Below are 22,448 nucleotides of genomic sequence, written 5' to 3'. Positions count from 1 at the left end.
ACTGAATTACTTTCCTTCCACTATTGCTGCAGATCGTCTATGCCTACTCTCAAAGAAATTCACTTGGCGAAAATTAACAGGCTTCTTTTCCAAAATTCAGTCAGACTTTAATGTATTCGCATTTAAACAGATTATTGTGGCATCAAAACAGTTCCTATGGAGAAACTATAACTACCAAACTTCTCAAATCACATACATTTTTTAAGAGTGATTAAAATTTGTGATTTGATGAACATAGTCATCTGTGCATCAAGCTAAGGGCATCCGCCTTGGAAAATTATAACAGTAATTAATCTTCACCTGTTACTTGGGAATAATTGGATATGGATACCCAGTAAATGAATCTTAATCTTCATCCAGATAAAAGAAGATTCCTGTATTTGCTACACAACCACACTTCTTTTTGAATTGAAGTTCAGACCTTATCTGGTTAAGCTGATGCAGGGAAGAACGAAACCAAGTGAAAGACTGACATGTTTTAGTACACCAACCTGTGCAAGCCGCTGCTGGTTTTCCGGATCACCCGGCTTTGCCATGGCTTTCCGAGCCTCCTCAATGAGATTACTGGATTTATCCATAACGTCGCCAGCACACTCCAGCATAGCGCTCTGTGCTTGGGGATCAGAGGTATTGGCTGCAACGCCTCGAGCAGCAGAGCCCAGGGCCTTTAATGCTTGAGCTACTTCTCTGGAGGCCAATCCTGAAACATGGATACAGGGAGAAAGAATATAGGTTAGGGACAAGAGGTTGAGGGAGTGAGACAGAAGGGATGGTGGGGAACAGTTTGATCATCTTTTTTCATTTATTATTACAATTTTGTGATTGCAAATTACCCAGAGACACAATGAAGAATATAAATCTCATGAAGATGATGACAGAGACAAGTACTGTAAACATATTAATTCTTTCTTCTCTTTATAACTATATAACCACATAACAATTACAGCACAGAAACAGGCCATCTCGGCCCTTCTAGTCCGTGCTGAACGCTTACTCTCACCTAGTCCCACCGACCTGCATTCGGCCCATAACCCTCCATTCCTTTCCTGTCCATATATCTATCCAATTTACTTTAAATGACAACATCAAACCTGCCTCAACCACTTCTTCTGGAAGCTTGTTCCACACAGCTACCACTCTCTGAGTAAAGAAATTCCCCCTCATGTTATCCCTAAACTTATTGCCCTTTAACTCTCAACTCATGTCCTCTTGTTTGAATCTCCCCCACTCTCAATGGAAAAAGCCTATCCACATCAACTCTATCTAACCTCCTCATAATTTTAAATACCTCTGTCAAGTCCCCCCTCAACCTTCTACGCTCCAAAGAATAAAGACCTAACTTGTTCAACCTTTCTCTGTAACTTAGGAGATGAAACCCAGGCAACATTTTAGTAAACCTCCTCTGTACTCTCTCAATTTTATTGACATCTTTCCTATAATCTGGTGACCAGAACTATACACAATACTCCAAATCTGGCCTCACCGATGCCTTATACAATTTCAACATTACATCCCAACTCCAATACTTAATGCTCTGATTTATAAAAGCCAGTATACCAAAAGCTTTCTTCACCACTCTATCCACATGAGATTCCACCTTCAGGGAACTATGCACCATTATTCTGAGATCCCTCTGATCATCCTCCTGAAAAAGACTGAGGAACACTTCTAACACTCCATTCATAAGCAAAGAGTCATCTCAATTAGCGAATATACAGAAAGAGTGTTGGCTAGGTCAGGTGATGTCACAGTTATTGATGAATTCTGTCTGACTCAAATCCTGTAGCACTATCCAGGAACAAGCACTGATTTTACCATTTATTACTATTAATATTGAAAGCTGCATGGAGTGGGGAAAAATGTACGTAACTCACCGTTTAATTGGGAGTCCCTAATCTTATTCTGTCATAAAGTGCTTTCAAACTTAAACAAGATAACTCTGTAGACATAATGGATAGTGATTCCATATTATATAATATTTTATTACTGAGCTGTGGGTGAAATTCTGCAACTTTCCCTGCAAAAAGACAAAATTTTATTATTTAATCATTAAAATTTAATTCTGTAAATCTCAGGGTCCCCCCCCCCCCACTTTCTAAAGCTTGTACTTCTATAGTGGGTTTTGTTTTACCTAAACTAAAGAAAATTTCTCACAGCAGGATAAAACAGGAAAATTTAACTAAATTCAATTTCCTGAAAGGGCAAGGTTGAGTAGCTTTTTACCGGTTCGTAACCAGAAAGGAAAGCCACATCAGGAGCTTCACACATTGTCATGTTTGGCCCAATGCTCTGACAATCAAAGGTTGCTATCACTGAAGTTGAGTGAGTGCTGAAACATCTGTTCTACTGGAGGATGCAGCAACTCAAAGGGTCACTTTTCATGGGTCCAACAGTTAATCAAACTTCTTTAATATGATTCCCATGGTAGGAAGTTGAGGACCAATGATGATCGGAATTTTATAAAGGCTGTCCCACAGATTTCCTCTCTCAGCTGGTAGACTGTATCGCACTCTGACAAAAATGTCCATTTATGCACATAATGTGGCAAGTTTCTTCTCATCCTTTAAACCTATGCTAAAGAGACCTCGAAACAGATTGATGTAATGTCTCAGAGAAATTAAATTTTGATTAGGTTTACGACACACATTTTTTGGACTGAGCATCTGTAAAGGAAAACTGATCTACACTGAGTCAATTATCATAGCTGCTAGTAATTAAGTTCAAGTTCATTGTCATTCAACCATACACATGTATACAGCTAAACAAAACATCGTTCCTCTGGGGTCAAGATGCAACTACATTCAGTCACACACAGCACATATAGTTACAATTCAGCAGATAGACACAAAATAAAGTTAGCATGTCCTTGAGTGGCCTGGCCTGGAGACTGACAGGTTGACATAAATTACGAGGTGCATGTTTACGCAGGACAGTATAGTGTGACTGACCCTACTATAATAAAACAAACACAAAATGCTGGAGGAACACAGCAGTTTCAGGCAGCATGTATGGAAATGAATAGATAGTTCACGTTTCCAGCCAAGACCCTTCTTCAGGGCAGCATATACAGATGCTTCCTGAAAGATATTTTAAAACAAAGACATGCAAGGAGCACAGAAGAGATCATTGGAAGAAAATGTAGAGGTTGCTTTAACAGCTCAGATCAAAGGATTTTAGGCAAGGTTGAAATACGAGGAGAATGTTCTCAAATAACATGCAACATATTTTCATTTAGAAACCCAAGAGAAATCTATAAGCCAGATCATCTTGCTTGTAATATACCTTCATAATCATACAACATACCGGTGTAATTTTCATTTCCTTGTGTGACGGCACTCAGTAGCTTAGCTACGGAAGCACCAACCATCTTGGTGCTACTTCCCAAGTCCTGGGAGCATTTCTCCAGCTGTCAATATTAAACACAGGAAAAACGTCATCCCCAGTAGTTACAGCTGCACGAACAATACATATAGTGTGATAATAGCACCTAATATTTATTAAAAGCACGTGAATATGTTTTGAAGGTAAGGTTGGTACTGTTGCGATGGCACTTTTGCTTCACAGTTCCATCGAGCCAGTTTCGACCCTGAGCGCCAGGCTATCTCAGTGACTGTGTTTTGTTCCCTCTAATACCCCAAGGATATGCTGGCTGGTAGGTTAACTGGCTATTGTAAATTAAGCCAGGTGTGGGTGGGATAGCAGGGAATCAAGGAGGAGCTGGGTGCAAGTAGGTTACAAGGAAATATGTAGGGGAATGCATCTGATGTGATTGTTCAAGAGCCAGCAGAGATTTCCAAATGACCATTTACTCTGCAATAAGAAAACTGTAACATTCTAAGTGTTATCATAAATCAGATTATTTTTTGTAAACATTAACTGTCCCAATTCATTTTTGACTGCTAATTAATGACCATATTCATGCTTAGGCTCAGAGTGGATTATACAGTGCTTACTGCACAGGAACACACCTTCAACACAACCAGTCCGTGCAGGCATCCACACCTTCATTTCCATCTCTTCCAATTATTACTCATCCATACCCATAAGCACAACTCTCCAGATCCTCTGCTACCAGTATCTCATCTAGATTCTCATAAAATGCATTTATTATTGCTGTGCTAGGAAGTGATTGACGCATGTCCCACACTTTGGGTAAACATCGAGTTCTAGCTGGATTCTTTAATGGCAATCTAACATCACTAGTACTGAGGCAACACACACAAAATGCTGGAGGAACTCAGCAGGCCAGGCAGCATCCATGGAAAAGAATAAACATCAGCATTTTGGGCAGAGGCCCTTCATCAGTCCAGTTCTTTGCAAGTATAAACATTCTACCGACTCTATCTAAATCTTTTATAGCTTTAATGGTTCCCACTAAGTCACCCCCTCGGTCAACTTTAAGGGAAAAGTGACTTTGTATATTCAACCTCCCCAATTGTATCCACTAATGTTTCTAGCACCATCCTTATAAATCCTCTCAGCATCCTCTTCAGTGTCTCAACACTCTTTATTTGGCAGAACTATATGCAGTATACTTGTGGTCGGGACAAACATGATGGTAGGAAGTGCTCATTTCCATCCCGTATGACTACAAAGACTATGAAAATTTTATTTTACCCCAGAGTTGTCAGGAGTTTTTAAGTTTGCTCTTTCACGTTAGCATTTCATACCTTTCCTCCATTCCTTCTAATATTTTAAGCATTTGAATTGCTATTCTCCATCATTTGCCAATACAGGTCGACCTTCACTAATCCGACTACCTGTAGTCCAGTTCCTTTGATAATCGGGCACTGATTATGCTTAATGTAAATCGGCATTTTCACTAACCTGGCACTCCTCAGGTCCCAAAGGGGCCGGACTAGTGAAGGTCGACCTGTACTAGTAAATCACTTTACCTTCCCAAGTTCTATTCTTCAACCTATTCTACACTAAAATCTACTCAGTAGTTAGTCTGTTTTTAACCACACCTGTGTTCTCTTTCATCAAGAAAGGAATAGCCCAATGGAACAAAAGCCCTGAGTGTTAGGGATATTATTTGATAACAAATCAAAGCCATTACAATAATGCTTGATGGTAGTGTCTGAATTGGGTGGCAGGGTGGAGAAATGTCTCTGCCAAAGGAGGTATAAGACACTCCGTCTCTCCACTAGCCTGCAGGTCACTCTTGGGCAAGGCGTAGTACGTGCTTAGCCACCCCCCGCCCCACCCCCGGCCAGGATCAGGGTCGTGAGTAGATGCTGGATGGTCACATGGGCAGCTGGTGCATATCACAAGTCCTGGTTACGCGACTACTGACACCAGGTAATCAATCTCTGAACAGCAATGATAATGGCTGGGGTCAACTGTCTTGTAAAGTCACTGCCCAGAAGGCGGCAATGGCAAACTACTTCTGTAGAAAAAAAACTTACGAAGGACAATCATGGTCATAAGACCATGATCGCTTACTTCGTATGACATGGCACATGGTGATGTCTAAAGTGACTCACTTGTTCTGTGATTTCCTGCTACTTTGTAAGTTACCAATGAAACAGCATTTGGAACAACCTGACAAGGTTTGAAAATCTACAATTAGGAAAACTGGCAAGGAAGAACTTATTCTTTCAGAACTCTGATCCTTTAGAATTCATTCAACACAGAAATCAATGGACATTTAAATGACGAGGAAATCAAGAGGCATTGGGAGAGAGCAGAAAAGTGATCTTGGGCTGAAGACTGGAGCTCACCACAGATGGGAGTATGGGTAATAATGCCCCTCCTCCTCCTGTTGCTCAGCTGGTTATATGAAAGTTAACTAATAGACACCAATTTGCTAGCTGTGAAGTGCAGACACTTGCTTGAAGAGCCTAACAATAGCATCCATTTCAAAGGTTAACACATTTAGTTTCAATTAGGTTCTTTAATGAGGGTATACTTCATTCCAAAGTTTTTAGAAGAGGCTAATTTGTTCCCAAGAACTGAAAAGATTCATTCATTTTAACCATCCTTTGTATGCCTTACAAATTTGTTTGTTCAGCAAGCCTTTGGAACCCAGAAAGGAATGAACAGATGGATACCCTGAATAAACAGTTCAGATTTTATGCGAGAATTTGTTTCAGGAGCTTGCTTCACATCCAGTTTTATGTAATCTAGAACAGTATCCAATATATTCTCCTCAAAGAATAAATATACCTTCCAACAGCATGAAATTTCATATGTAACTATTTATACCTTATAACATTGCTTTGTCATTGTGAACTGAATCCATCACATTTGATTAAGGATATAATGACTATTTGTGTCAAGATGCTCAAATCTTTATTGATCGATCAAATATAGAACAAAACAGTGGGACTCATTACCGTTTCACCAGGCAGAGGTCTCAATTTCCCTTCAGCAGCATTGGCCTTTGCTTCTTGCAGGTCTTTTTCCAGTGTTCTGATTTGATTCAGGGCGGAATCTATTTCCAAGGGGCCACAGGCATCTTGAGCCTGTGTGGAAAACAGCACTGCTTTAACTGACAGAAAAAATTACTGTAGTAATTTATCAAGCTGATACATATATTGCAAATACAATCAAAAGACAGCATGTGGCCTGCAGATAACGTGCAGCACCACTAGCTTGAACTGAGCACTTTTTTTGCCATTGGCATGATTTTTTTTTGCGTGGGGGGGAGGGGTTGATGTTTTTCTTTGAATAGCTTTCTTTGTTTCATGGCTGTCTGTGGGAAGACAAATGTCAGGGCTGTATGCTGTAGGCATACCCTGATAATAAATGTATTTTGAATCTTGAATTATTGGTCTTAAATTTATAAAAGATTTACCTTTGTCTTTTTAATTTAAATAGTCTGAAATTGAATGATCCGCTAAACAATTTTTTCATTTATTTTCGAGGAGGTAATTTGATAACTAGGAAAATGTGGATGACTATTAAAATACCAATCAAAGGCTAGAAATGGAAGAGAAAATTTGAAAGGAATAATTAAATGCTACGTTGTTTTAAAGATAATTCAGTGTACTCTTTGCAAACTCAAATAATGTCCAAGTACAAATACCAGGCGCACGCACACGGGAAGGAGTACCAAATACGCATATTTCTTTATCATGGATTTTTGACACCCAATCCCAATACTCTCCATGGAAACACAGCACAGTGCTCTCCTGTTGGCTATTAGAGGTAGCTCCAAATCAAGGTCATAAATATCCCACTCACCTTCTGTGCAGCTGTTCGCAGCTCTTGTAACGCATTTGCTAGGTTCTTAGCACACTGATTCAGCTGCATGGCTGAGGCCTGGTCTCCGATAGTAGGTACTGTAGCCTTGGCAGCGGCAACCATTTTTGCACCAGGCTGCAAAACAAGGTTAATAAAAGTACAATGCAATATAGCTTCACTTGTCACCACACTGAAGGGTTCTAGTTTAGTGTTTTTGAGAAGTAGCAAACAGACACTGCATTCATCAATGGATGCATGCTATGTACCTTCAGGGCAGCTGCAAAATGCCAGCAATCTTTACAGAGTATAGTTAACCGTGTGTTTCCTACAGAAATTGATTTATACCAAAGCAAAAGGCAAGTGGATAAATGAAATATTTTTCCACATGCAACATCGTATGTTATCAATGCTAGCCATGTAAATTTTATAGATAACAAATTATAAATTGAAATTCATAAAAGTATTCAAATTAGCTACCAATAATTAATCCGGAAAAAGTGTTGTATCTCAGAACCTCTATTACACAAAACTAGCATCTGAGAGTTTGCACTGATATCAGATCCTCTGCATATCTTATTCTCCCATCTTGTTTGTAAAAAGTTTAAACTTCTCCTGAGTATGGATGATCAGCTAGCAGTTCCAGGATCACATTGAAGTACAAGTTACTAAATGAAGCAGAAAGCACGGGCCAGAGATTGGGGAAAGGGATAAAGCACAATAGGAGGAGATCTCCTTGCAGGCCAGGTTTAGTCCTGGATGGAGATGGACTGCGGTCCAGGCAACTCAACAAGATAGTTATGAGAAACGTTGGATTTGTAAATAAAGTGGCTTTAATGTAAGATAATACACATTGATACACAGGGCTATGAAATGATAACCATTCATATCAAGCTAATGGAACAGCGATTTTAAGTTAGATCCTGAGATGACTGTAAGACAGGGTTCAGCACACAGACAGCAAAAGGGAGCACAAGGGCTAAGCACGAGAGAGAGAAGAGGACAGCATGTGTAGGATGATCAGTTCAGTGTTTGTGGCCAACTTAGCAGAAGATGTAGCCAGCAATAATGAGGAGAAGGGACAGGGGCCTGTACATGTATCCCAGGACAGTGCAGTGTTAAATTCTTGAAGTCAAGGGTGGAAGGATTTACTGGGGCGGAAGGAATTAATGAGAATCTTAAATCTTAAAGGTCTGGACTGCCTTAGTTTAGGTTAACAAACAAATTTAGTTCAGCAATCACAGGGATCAATATAAAACAAGGGCTGATACAGAATAGTCACTTATGGATAAGATCAGGTTTATAAATGCTGGCAGACACAAGGCTGGTCAGGTGAACGTTACCCTTGTCTTTTCAAAGTCATAGAGTCACAGCACTACAGCCTGCAGGCCCTTCGGCCTATCTAGTTCATGTTGAACTCTTATTTAGCTGGTAATAAAAGCACGTGTCAAAGGCTTTAGCAGAAGATGAGACATAGGGATCACAAACATACAACAGATAGTGTAAATAGTGGAGAGTATTTGCAGACAGAAATTCAGCTTGGTTAGAAAGGAGTTAAACTTATCAGCATGTATGCCACTTGAAACAGGTTTAGTAGCCTGTAAATGAACTATTTTGTTACTATGACATCGCAGGATAATAGTTACCTATAAATCTATGAGACAGTCTGCTCTCCATCTTTCATGTACACAATCACCATCAACACAGTAGGATTGTGCGTTATGGAGGTGTTTGGAGAAGTGAACTCAAAGTCTATTTGGCTGTAAACCAGTTGCCACGGAGTTCAAAAGACTTGCTTTGCTCAGAACTAACAACAGCTAACAGCCCCGACTCTGACTAAATCACCACATTCTTGATTATTTGCTAATATGCAATATTGTTCTTTCCATAAAACTGCAAGTGTTTGTAAAAAGCTACACAGCTCCTAGCCAAGATTTGGCCCAAACCATGGCAAAAAGCATGTTTTCATGTTTCTTTTACCCCCAGAACATGGATAACACATTCAAAGTGGTATAGTTAGAATTATTTTTTTTAAAGACACAACATTATCTTCTCACTTTATAAAACTTATTCAAATTGTGATCATGTCTTAGACAAAGAGAACACGGACCATTTACAGACATTCTGTTACCTGAAGGAAGTTCTGACTTGCACTAATGAGAGCCAGCTGTGCACTCGGACTGTCTGGCTGTGACTGACTACCACGCACACCTTGGACCAGCATCGGGATCTGTTCGGCAACAGACTGTAAATACAAAATCATATTTAAAATAAGCACTAAGCAATCCTAAACCTTGCATTTCAAAAACAACCAGCCGGATGAGGAAAACTTTTCAAGCCATCTGAGCAGAATGCCTCTAGTCATAAGACATGGGAGCAGAATTAGGCCATTCAGCCCATTGCGTCTGCTTTGCCGTTCGATTTTGGACGATTTACTTTCCCCCTCAACCCCATTCTCCTAACAGGGAAATAACAGGGAAACAGGAATTTAGCCACAGCCATTTTAGGGAAATATGAAACATCAATCTAAGAACACTCGAGGGAGCAGCAATGATTTAGGTAATGTCTTCTGGAGTACAGAATCAGTAATGAGATTAGGGAAGTGATGGAGATCAGTAATATTGGATGAGGTTAATGAACTGTATTCAAGGATACCATAATGGAGCATCTAGTTGTCTCCTTTTTCACAGCTCCAGCAAACAGCAGCGTAGCATTTAAAGGGTCACTACTGCAGTTCGAGGCACTCCAGAGTTCAGAGCCCAATCCCTGTGCCGAGTCACTGTACGTCCTCCCCACGGAATGTGTGGGCTTTCCCCGGGTGCTCCGCTTCCCTCCCACAGTTCAAAGATGTACTGGGGAGGGTTAGTAAATTGTCCCGCGATTAGGTTAGGGTTAATCAGGGTTGTGCGATTGCTGGGGTGACGCTGTGTCGATAAATAAACAAATCGATATAGCGACAAATAAATCCGAGTTCAATCCTCGTCTCTGCCTTTGTGTGGAGTTTACGCATTTCCCCTCCAGCAGCATGGATATATATTCTCCAGAGTGCCAGTTGGTTCTCACACCTCAAAGATGTGCAGGTTGGCTTGTTCACAGCAAGTTGCCACTGGTGTGTAGCTGAGTGTAGTTTTAGGGGTAGCATTGGTGGGAATATGGTACTGTCATAGATGAGTGAAGATAATGGATGAAACAAAAAAAAACTTAATGATATCAATACACACACAAAGTGATGGTGGAACTCTGTAGATCAGGCAGTATAATTGATGATTTATAATTTAAATTTTTAATATTTACTGTTGATTTGTAACCCAGGGAGCGGGAAGCACAGAATCAAATATCGCTGTGATGATTGTACGCTCCAGTATCAATTGTTTGGTGGCAATAAAGTATAAAGTTTCTACAGAGGGAAATAAACAATGTTTTGGGCTGAGACCCTTCATCGGGATTGGAAATTAAGGGACTGAATATCGACTGCTTATTTCTCTCCCTAAGTGCCGTCTGATCTGCCGAGTTCCTCCAGCAATTTGTGTGTGATGCCCAGGATTTCCAGCATCCGCACTCTCAGTAGAAAGTGGACATATTTTTCCACATTCTGCCACTGGGGGGCAGCACAATTAGGCAGAAGATTAGGAAGGCAGGAGAAGTACTCGGGCAACATCCGTGTTCGCACTAAGAGGAAGGAAGAAAAGTCATCACAGAAGAACTTCTGGCCTTAGGTTAAGTCACAGCTAAAATCTGCTCAGGCTGCCTCATTGTGAAGGAATCAGAGACAGGCACTGAGAAAACTGGTGCTGTCAACTATACAAAGGCTGCAGTTCAGAGCACGGTTACCCACCCTGAACCTGACAATGCCCAACTATATGCAATCAGGCCTGGTATCACCACATTTATAAGTCATTGCCAATTTGATTGCAAGCCCAATGTTTGGATCAGGGCTTAATTTTACACACTTCCGCAAATATGCAAACAAGAGCAAGTGGCCTGCATTGGTCATTGTCAAACAAGATGGCCATCCGATACTTTGATTTGGGCAGTTTTACTTTTGTGTTGGGGAAGAAACCCAACACATTTGCACTGGAACCCTTGTTGCATATCCCTTGTATCAACAACTTTCTTTCTGGTGCTCTGGTTTCCTCCCACATTGCAAAAGATGTACAGATTAGGGTTAGGAAGTTGTGAGCATGCTATATTGGGCCAGAAGCCTGACAGCACATGCAGGCTGACCCCATTACATCATCAGACTGGTGAGACCACACCTGGAGTACTGTGTGCAGTTTTGGTCTCCAAATTTGAAGAAGGACATTCTTGCTATTGAGGGAGTGCAGCGTAGGTTCACAAGGTTAATTCCCGGGATAGCGGGACTGTCATATGTCGAAAGATTGAAGTGACTGGGCTTGTATACTCTGGAATTTAGAAGGCTGAGAGGGAATCTTATTGAAACATATAAGATTATTAAGGGATTGGACACGCTGGAGGCAGAAAGCATGTTCCCGCTGATGGGTGAGCCCAGAACCAGAGGCCACAGTTTAAGAATTAGGGGTAGGCCATTTAGAACGGAGTTGAGGAAAAACTTTTTCACCCAGAGAGTGGTGGATATATGGAATGCTCTGCTCCAGAAGGCTGTGGAGGCCAAGTCTCTGGATGCTTTCAAAAAAGAGATGGATAGAGCTCTTAAAGATAGCAGAATCACAGGTTATGGGGATAAGGCAGGAACTGGATACTGACTGTGGATGATCAGCCATGATCAAAGTGAATGGCGGTGCTGGCTCGAAGGGCCGAAAGGCCTACTCCTGCACCTATTGTCTATTGTATTGGTCAATGAGGGAAGATGGGCACAAACTTGGGAGACAATATAATCAAAAACTAAAAAGTAGGCTTTAATTGCAATAAACTAACGGACAAATTTACTGACGGAACACCAGATCTCCAGAATCATTTTGTCATGAGCTGCTTCAGTAACGCTGATTTAAACTAAACAATTGCCACCGAATAGCTCTTCAAAATACGGTCTTAAAAATGACTCTCAAACATCAACAGAAGCTTGGGGATGAAGCCAAGCATCTTCCTTCATCGTATGACAACCACAATCCTGCTACTGATGACAGTAATACCGGATCTCACCTTGCAACTTTGAACCATCTGCTGTTGGGTGGCAGGGTTCTTGTTGGATGAAGCAGCATTCTGAGCAGCTGCAATTGTCTGGGTGGCAGCAGCCGCAGCCTGTTTTGCTGCATTCTAGAAAGAGAAAGTCACATTGTAAATAAGATCACTATTTGTTAGCTCTTGTATTCTTTACCACATCCCATTGTGAATGAACTGGACAAGTTTGATAACCATACAGAGTTCCAGAATGAAAAAAAAAGACTCAGTAGTTGGAGAAATGTTAGATGGTACAGATTTCAAAAGTATACATCTGAACTTCACACGGCAAATACGTTAAAAGGTTTTATTACTAAACCTTTGTTTTTACTACTTACCTTTGTTGTCTAGAGCTGACAACAGCAGCCCATCACAAATGGGCTTCATCATGGGCCCAACTCTTCCCACCATCAGAATCAGGTTTAATATCACTGGCGTATGTCATGAAATTTGTTGTTATGCGGCGGTAGTATATTGCAATACATAATAAAAACTGTTAATTACGGTAAGTATATGTATTAAAAAAGTTAAATTAAATAAGTATTGCAAAAAGCGAAAAAAAAGATAGTGAGGTAGTGTTCATGGGTTCAATGTCCATTCAGAAATTGGATGGCAGAGGGGAAGAAGTTATTCCTGAATTGTTAAGTGGATGTCTTCAGGCTCCTGTACCTCTTCCCTGATGGGAGCAATGAGAAGAGGGCATGTGCTGGGTGCTGAGGGCAAGGACATCTTCAAAGATATGATGCCTCAGAGCCAGCATACATTCTTAAGGACCCTCACCACCCGGGAGGTGCTCTCTTGGCAATCCTATCAACAAGGTGGTGGTACAGGAGCCTGATGGCCCACACTCAACACTTTAGGAACAGCTACCATCTACCATCAGATTTGTGACAGTCCATTATTAACCCTCTTTTGCAACTTATAGTGATTTTTATGTCTTGCACTGTACTGCTGCTGCTGCAAAACAACAGATTTCATGACATGAAACCTGATTCTGATAAAGGTCATAACAGGTTTTGTAAACCTGCAAGTAGAGTTAGTGAGCCAACTGGATATTGTACGTAAACACCTCATATCTGCTTTTTTAACTCACGTTGTCATTTTATTTCTAGATTCTCCAGAGTTCAGATTTGTAAATGGCCCTTTTGGCATTTGAACTAGAACTCTGTTAGACCAGGCATTAAATTGGAAATGTAATCATTCATTAAGAACAAGGACCGCAATGTTAAATTCAGATAATTAAGAGTTTGCAAGAATGATACATGATCGGATTGAAACATTCAAAATTCTTCGGGGATGGGACAATGGAGGGCTGTGAGGGTGGATGGGAAACAGCACTGTTTAGGATGTCTCTGGCTACAGTAAATGGAAACAGGGTTATTGTCTCAAATAAGGGTTCAGCCATTCAGTATAGAGACCAGAAGACTTACTTCCACTCAGAGTAGTGAATCATTGGGATTTTATACCGGAGATTGTTTTTGAGGCTCAGTTGCTAAATATGTTGAAGATAGGGATCAGTAGATTTTTAGATCTCAAGGGACAGGGGCTGTATCGGGGAAGTCATGCACAGAGTAAAATATCAATTGTGGGCTTAGCAAATGGTGGAAAAAGTATGAGAAGCTGCACGCCTACTCCTGTTCTATCGCTTGCATTCTTTTGTTAACTAATGCTGAACTAGAAGCCAATATAGATCACAAAGGACAGGTACTGGATTAACAGGCTTACTATAAGCTAGAAACAGAGCTTGGATTGGTGGAAGATGTGGTTGAGTGGACTGAAATTGAAATAATCAACTTGGGAGAGCATGTCAGCCAGTTATTTTTCTTAGTTAATACCTACTCTTTATTTTGAACCCGAAAAGCTCACATCCAAACCATTGTCACCTCATTCTACATTAAAGAACATCGAGACCAATGAAATGTTGTGGCTCAGGATGTTTGAAGTGGCATTGCAGCAAAAACCAAATCCAAGGCCTTTCTCATTAGTGCTCCCAGGATTAATTTTTGCATTTAACAACTAAACCATCTTAATCTAAGCTTTAAGGCCAATCAGTTTCACATTAAAATCTACACTTGGACCAGCTGGAAAAATGGGCTAAAGAATGGCAGATGGAGTTTAATACAAACAAGTGTGAGGTATTGTCCATTGGAAGGACAAACCAAGGTAGAACATACAGGGCAAATGGCAAGGTACTGAAGGGTGCAGTAGAACAAAACGATCTGGGAATACAGATACAATGTTCCCTAAAAGTGGCGTCACAGGTAGATAGGGTCCTAAAGAGAGCTTTTGGTACATTGGCCTTTATTAATCAAAGTATTGAATATAAGAGCTGGAATGTTATGATGAGGTTGTATAAGGCATTGGTGAGGCCGAATCTGGAGTATTGTGTTCAGTTTTGGTCACCAAATTACAGGAAGGATATTAATAAGGTTGAAAGAGTGCAGAGAAGGTTTACAAGGATGTTGCCGGGACTTGAGAAACTCAGTTACAGAGAAAGGTTGAATAGGTTAGGACTTTATTCCCTGGAGTGTAGAAGAATGAGGGGAGATTTGAGGTATATAAAATTATGATGGGTACAGATAGAGTTAATGCAAGCAGGCTTTTTCGACTGAGGCAAAGGGAGAAAAAAAAAACCAGAGGACATGGGTTAAGGGTGAGGGGGGAAAAGTTTAAAGGGAACATTAGGGGGGGCTTCTTCACACAGAGAGTGGTGGGAGTGTGGAATGAGCTGCCAGACAAGGTGGTAAATGCGGGTTCTTTTTTAACATTTAAGAATAAATTGGACAGATACATGGATAGGAGGTGTACGGAGGGATATGGTCCGTGTACAGGTCAGTGAGACTAGGCAGAAAATGGTTCGGCACAGCCAAGAAGGAAGGCCTGTTTCTGTGCTGTAGTTTTTCTATGGTTTCTATGGTTACACCTTGTTACTGAACTCTGAAGTCAATTATTCCCAAAACTCTCTGTATTCTCTACCCACCTCCAGTTTATTCACCAATTTCTTTTTAATGGCATTCTGTGCTGCAACATTGGTGGCCATACGTAGACCTTCAGCTGCTTCTCTCAACTTCTGCTGCTGCTCCTCACTGTCAGGATTAGCTGCTGCACCCTACAAACAATGAAACTTAATTAGGATTCATTCAACGTAAAAATCACTTCTTGATCTTTCATTAACAGATCCAAGATCTAAGTACCAACAACAGACAAAATAAAGAAAACTCTAGAAATATACAGCAAATCAATCTGCACACGAATGAGGAGTTATTAATGTTTTCCCACCGAAAGTAATCCATCTTTTTCCCTTAAAGCTAAGCGTCATCGTTGTGGCTACCCCTTGAGGTCGAGGATGATGGTCTTCGTTCTGAAGAAGTGGCCCTCAGAGCGAAGATGCCTGTGCGTGTATTTGTTTAATGTGTACTTGATGTTGCACTCCAAGAAGCACGCAATACTTCACAAATCAACCAACTGATTCCAGAGGAATGGAAATCACGACGATTGGAGCTGATGGATTTGTTGCAGTCTTCATCTGCCTTCGCAGCCGTTGAGTTCGAAGTAACTTCATCCGCCTGTTCCACTGTTGAGGTCTTGGTTGGATTGTTCTTTTTCAGGGACCTCACCCTCGACCTTACCACCATGGGTGACCCTACCAGGAGCATAGCTCCAGACGGCATTGCTCTCGGGATCTCAGGACCACAACAAGCTGACATTCCACAGAGAAGCTTAAAGCTAATGGATATGATATGAATTTCCAGCACAGAGTCACAATTGCAATTCTGTTCATTTGAAAACGTTGTTTTACTTTGTACTGTTGCCATGAAAAGTATATCCTTTCATTTCCAAACATGGTCACTTTTCAAATTAGAAGTGCATATTGCAATTTGGATCATACTGGATGAGGAAAATTAAGTTTTTTTCCCAAATATGCATTTTGTTGAAATCAAAAAATACTTTTGAAAATTTATCGCAGAAATTTAGTGCACCAATACAAACCAATCTTCTAAGACAAAACTGCACATGCACAAGAAACACACACAAAATGCTGGAAGATCTCAGCAGGCCAGGCAGCACCTATGGAAAAGGAGTACAGTTGATGTGACTCCTTTTTTTTCCAGTACCGATGAAGAATCTCGGCCTGAAACATCAACTGTTTATTCTTTTCCATAGATGCTGCCTGGATTGCTGAGTTCCTCTGGCATTTTGTATGTGTGGCTTGGATTTCCAGCATCTACAGATTTTCTCTTGTTTGTGACATGCACAAGAATGTACTTTCATCTAAAATCTAAATTATTTAGGGGGATTCCTTACCCAGAGTGATTTTCATCTACTGTGACAAGAAAAACACTTTTCTGATGCACAACATCAAATCCTATAACATTTTTGGACAAGACAGCTCCCACAAATCTAATTTATTTTCTCATATTGTGTCTCCAAAGAACTTCATTAGTTTTAAAATAACTTAGAATGTTCTCAAACAACCATGAAAGGCGAGTACAATTATAAATGCAAGTTCAGTATTTTAGTTTCAGAGATTAGTTTTATTTTAGAGATTATGGTTACAGACCCTTCCTGCCCAGTGAGTCCATACCTCCCAATTACATGTGACTAATTACCTACTAATCCAGAAACCTTTGGAATGTGAGAGGAAACCAGAGTACCTGGAGGAAACTCACACAGTCACATTCTCCTCCTTACAGTCAGTGGCGGGAATTGAACCTGGGTCACTGGCACTGTAAAGCATTGCACTAACTGCAATGCTATTATGCTGCCTTTAAGTCCCCCTTTTTCCAAGTCAGTCCTGCTTTTTAGAACCCAGGATGAATTTTCAGCTACCAATCATCATGACAAATTGCCAAATTAAAACAGAAAATTCTTTTTTTCAAATCTTGCTAAGCATTCAGTCAAACATTCTCTCTCCTCCTCAGAAGGCTATTAAAAATAGTAAAGGTGCATAGTTCACTCTAGTGAGAAATTGGATTGATTTTTCTCAAAGCTTAGAAATAATTCGTGCTAAACTTCAGTTCATTTCAGTTGCTCCTGGACACAAAACTCAGTCAGCTTTAATGGAATAGAGCTCAAAGTTTCAGGTTAACTAATCAAGGTGAAAATAAAACAGTTTGAGCAGAACAGGAAAAGTATGCATGCATTACCAACTCCGATCAAGTTATCAACCAATTGCAAAGTTTCAAAAAAATACCCTAAAATACTTTATGACTCGTCTCCAAAATTATATCAGCTCTTCTGAAGTTGCACGGAATTACTGTACAAATATATCCAATTTTAAACAGGTGGAGAAATGATGAACATAACAAGCAATGGCATTACAAATTAACATGTATAGGGTGTGGGCTAATGTTAAATTTAGTGAAGTTGGACATATGTTTAAATAAGTATCGGAGATACTCTTGACTTGGACTAGAGCATGAATGGATCAAAATCCTCAGCATTACCTTTGCAGCTTCCACCATCTTGGCTGTGGCATCAGCCAACAGCTTGGCTGCAGAGAGCAGTTTCCTCGAGTTTTCAAGATCTGATTCACCTTCTGCATCAGCTTTAATAGCATTGACCAAGTCTGAAGTAGCTTGAGCCAGAATTCTAGCCTGTCTCACCATCTCACCTATTTTAGGAGAAAGATTGCATTTAATATTCAATCAATATTCCAGACAAAAGTTCAGCTATGTTCATCTTTGTGCAACAGCCTTGGGTTAAAGGTAGATATGCCAAGGCGGACACCAAATAAATATCATAAAACAATAAACTGACTGAAAGATAACCTGCTACTCTCGAGAAAATTTAATAGACGCTGAAAGTCCAGATTATTCATTTAATATCACAAACTATTTATCAAAGTGAGTATAAATAAATGACGAATTCAGAATAATAATTCAGCATGGACTAGATGGGCCAAGGGGCCCATTTCTGTGCTGTGGTGCTTTATCACTCAGCATTGATAAGCTATTTATCACACAGAGTAAAAAATATCACAGAGTGGGTGGAGCTAAAGATGGTGTCAGAGATCTTTGCAGACCCGAGTGACTTCTTCCAGATCGTCTGCAAAACAGCATATTCTTCTCTTCTCTTATCTATTTTCTCTTTTCAAGGTGGCTGGGGTCCTGTTGGTATCTGGAATCTACAGCTGTAGCTCAAACTATGGTTCTTCGTGGGTGGTGGGTTCTCACTTTTGGAACTCGCCGAGCACCCTGGTATTTCAATGTCACCAGGTGCGGCCTGGAAGACGTGCGCCTTTGGGGTGGGGCCCTGTGGACGACCTGATTCCTCACCAACGTAGCTGACTGAAGTGCCACGGAAGACTGAAAGATCGAGACAGTAGGCGGTGTACACTGCTGTCAAAAGAAGGCCCCCTGCACTTGAACAATCTCCCTCATTCTTTCTCTCGATGGAGAGCGAGAGTCTGTTGGTCCCTCGAGTCGGGGAACTCAGACAAGTGACGCAGCAGATTGTAACATTGAAACAGCGAGCCGTTAGTCTCACCATCGCTGTTGCAGGACCGATATCTCTCTATCCCCCCTCACTAGTGAGAGAGGGGGCCTGTTTCAGAAGTCCAAGTGTTGCGATGGACAGTAGTTTTTGATGGACTCTAGATCATGGTCTCCAGGGCTTTGCTATTGCTGGCATAATGGGTTCTGGGAGGTGGGAGGTTGATGCTTTTGCAAGTGAGGGGGAGGGAGAGGGGGTAGGGCTGATGAATTTGCTGCTGCCTCTGCGTGGGTGGGTGGAGGGACGCTTTGGATGGAGGTGGGGGGGACCTTTGGGGTTCTAATGTTTTCTGTCATTTATTCTTTGGGGTTTTTCCCCATTTCTTGGATGTCTGTGAAGAGTAAGAATTACAGGTTGTACACTGTATACACTCTGTTATTAAATTCAACCATATGACTGGTTCAATAATTTTAAAGAGTCGAATCAGTCAGTTATTCTATCCTTGACATGAGCAATTGTAGGTAATTTTAGCTGGGGCAATAAACCACAGCTTGCTGGCCATAACCCAAGGTCAGGTGGAGAGGAAGAACGTCACGCAGTTATCCTTGGCATGATCACCAAAGAGAAATAGCACATGGTGTCGTGCTCAAACCATCTGCTAATGGTCGCTGATAAAGCTAATTTTGTAAAAACGGCAATTGAGAAAGTTATGCATGTTTCAGTCAGTGAGATTGAACATCAGTTCTCAAGCAAAACCTCAAGCAGAAGTGCAAAATCATCAGGATACTTAACTTTTTCGGAGAGAATTATTTTGGTCTAATCTAATGCAATGTTTGGGCACCTTCAAGATGTAATATTATAAAGTTTTAAAAATTACTCCACTTTTCAATCTAAAGTAACCATACTTCATTACAGAAACTAATTTCTTCATTCAGTAGCCGCTCCCCATTAGCGCACATGGTACACGACCGTCAGCTTGCTTACCAGCATCCCCCATGGAGCTGAATATGTTTTCTGTCACTGTTAGAATGGTGTCTGTTGCCTGATCGTATCGTCCCGATGGGTGTCCTCTAGAGGCATACAGCTTAATGTGCTGCAGCAGGTCATTGAGGGCCTGCGTCACCGCTGTGGCTGCCACACCGACCTGCTTCAGCAGCTGCTCGTCACTCGTCGCTGCCTGCGAGGCTTCCACACATCCTTCTACAGATTTTGCCACGAGTTTTCCAGCCTCGATCAGCTGTTCCTGACAGACAGGAGAGCTGATGGTAGGAGCCACCACCTATTGTAAAGCAAGGTGGAAAATTAAATTATTACAGGCCTTATCATTCATGAATGTGAACCAATATGAAACAGAGGTACTTTTGAACTGGAGTAACATGGGTTGTATTATGTGTAGGTCTCTATTTTGCTGCAATTTCACCCAGAGTTGTAGGCATCTCCCTTTGTTAAGTGCTTGCAACTTTCAAGGTGCCTGTAAACACACACAACTTCCAATTCAGCTGACTGAGCACCTTTACAAATTTCCCTACAGTGCTTCATCATAAGACTCCTCTTGGAATCCAGCAACCTGTCATTAAAAAGACGATTGAATGTCTATTAGAACACAATATTTTTTAATATGCATGTTTGCTTTAATGTTTTCATTTTTTAAACTTGGGTATCATTAGGTGATTTTAATTTTTCTTAAAGTAATGTAATAATCATTACATATTTCTGAATGTCAGGACATTGCAATGTTTTCAAAAAATTGTAGCAAAGAGCAAAACAGAGGTACACTGTGCTATCTGCCACAATGATCTACAGACTGTGCTTGCTTTAGCCTAGCCAATTCCATTGGTTGAAACCTATCTGCTACACGAGTACTCAGCAACCGGTTTCAGTCTGGTATCAGCCAACGTGGTCAACCATGATTCAGGCCAGATTAGGCCCTGGGCCTGTACCTACTGGAGTTTAGAAGAAGGGGCGGGGGTGGGGTATCCAATTGAAATGTATTGAATGTTGAAAGGCTGAGATAGAGTGGACGTGGAACGGATATTTTCTACACTGGGGGAGTCCAGGACTGGAGGAAACTGCCTCAGAACAGAAGGACATTTATAGAGAAAAGAGATGAGGAGGAATTTCTTTAGCCAGAGGGTGTTAATCTGTGGAATTGTGTGTCATAGATCACTGTGGTGGCCAAGCCATTTGGTATATTTATAGCAGAGGTTCTTGATTAGTAAAGTGTCAGAGGTTCCAGGTAAAGGTAGGATAATGGGGTTGATAAACAGAGTCATAGAACACCACAACATAGAAGCAGACCACTTGGCCCATTTAGTCCATGCTAAACCATTAATATACTGAGTCCCATTGGCCGACGCCCAGACCGTAGTCCTCCATACCCCTTCTCATCTATGTACCTTTCCAAATTTCTGTTAAAAGTTGAAACCAAGCCCACATCCACCACTTGTGCGGGCAGCTCATTCCACACTCTCACCACCCTCTGGGTGAAGTTGTTTCCCCTCATGTCCCCCTTAAACATTTCACCTTTCACCCTTAACCCATGACTTCTAGTTGAAATCTCACCCAACCTCAGTGGAAAAAAGCCTGCTTACATTTATCCTCTCTATACCCCTCATGGTGGAGGTACATCTCTACTAAAGGAGGTGAAAGGCGCTCCTTCCCTCCACTAGCCTGCAAGTCACCTTTGGGCAAGGTGTATCACCTGCTTAGTCCCCCAATCAGGGTCACGTGAAGCCATGGGAGCAGGTGGTGGATGGTCATGTGAGCAGCTGGTGCATATCACAAGTCCTGGTTATGTGACCACTGACATCAGGCAGACAATCTCTGAAGGGTACTGATAATGGCTGGGGTCACCCATCTTGTATACTCTATTCTTGGTTGGTGCAACAGTAACGAAACCCAATTTCCCTCAGGATCAATAAAGTATGTCTATCTATCTATCTTGTAAAGACACTGCCCAGAAGACAATGGCAAACCACTTTTGTAAAAAAGTTTGCCAAGAATAATCACGGTCATTAGACCATGCTAGCCCACATCATGCGACACAGCACACAATAATACTAATACCCCTCATAATTTTGTATACCTCTATCAAGTCTCCCCTCAACCTTCTATGTTCTAGGGAACAAAGTTCTAACCTATTCAATCTTTCCCTATAACCCAGGTCCTCAAGTCCCCACAATGTCCTTGTAAATCTTCTCTGCACTCTTTCAATCTTATTTCGATCTTTCCCGTAGGTAGGTGACCAAAACTCCACACGATACTCCAAGTTAGGCCCCACCAACATCTTACACAACTTCAACATAACATCACAAATCCAGTATACAATATATTGATTGATGAAAGCCAAAGTGCCAGAAGCTTTCTTTATGATCCTCCCTACCTATGACGCCACTTTCTGGGAATTATGGATCTGTACTCTCAGATGTCTCTTTTCTACCTCACTCCTCAGTGCCCTACTGCTCATGGTGCAAGCCCTGCCCTGGTTGGTCCTCCCAAGGTGGAACACCTCACCTTGTCTGCATTAAGTTCCATCTGCCATTTTCCAGCCTATTTTTCCTATCTGGTCCAGATCCTGGGGCAAGCTTTGATGGGTTTCCACACTACACCTCTAATCTTGGTGTCATCGGCAAAGTTGCTGATCCAACTTTCCATATTATCACCCTCCCACTTAAGAATGCTGTGGACTC

General features: G+C 41.2%; 1 protein-coding gene across 2 annotated transcripts in view; it reads right to left on the bottom strand.

The window, feature by feature from the left end:
* LOC134343903 (talin-1) overlaps nt 1-22,448 on the bottom strand; it is a 250,781-nt gene that overhangs the window by 60,544 nt on the left and 167,789 nt on the right. For both annotated transcript variants that reach the window (XM_063042807.1, XM_063042809.1), the window contains exons 20-28: nt 19,744-20,038; nt 17,772-17,938; nt 15,305-15,433; nt 12,307-12,420; nt 9,317-9,430; nt 7,189-7,323; nt 6,339-6,467; nt 3,304-3,406; nt 492-700 (exon numbers count right to left, since the gene is read on the bottom strand). In XM_063042807.1, coding sequence (XP_062898877.1) covers nt 492-700; nt 3,304-3,406; nt 6,339-6,467; nt 7,189-7,323; nt 9,317-9,430; nt 12,307-12,420; nt 15,305-15,433; nt 17,772-17,938; nt 19,744-20,038 — 1,395 coding nt within the window. The remainder of the gene's footprint in view (nt 1-491; nt 701-3,303; nt 3,407-6,338; nt 6,468-7,188; nt 7,324-9,316; nt 9,431-12,306; nt 12,421-15,304; nt 15,434-17,771; nt 17,939-19,743; nt 20,039-22,448) is intronic.

Source organism: Mobula hypostoma, chromosome 3 (assembly GCF_963921235.1).
Source record: "Mobula hypostoma chromosome 3, sMobHyp1.1, whole genome shotgun sequence".
Taxonomy (NCBI): Eukaryota; Metazoa; Chordata; class Chondrichthyes; order Myliobatiformes; family Myliobatidae; genus Mobula; species Mobula hypostoma.
The sequence above is the reverse complement of the archived record's forward strand: the minus strand, read 5'-3'. Positions and strand labels throughout refer to the sequence as shown.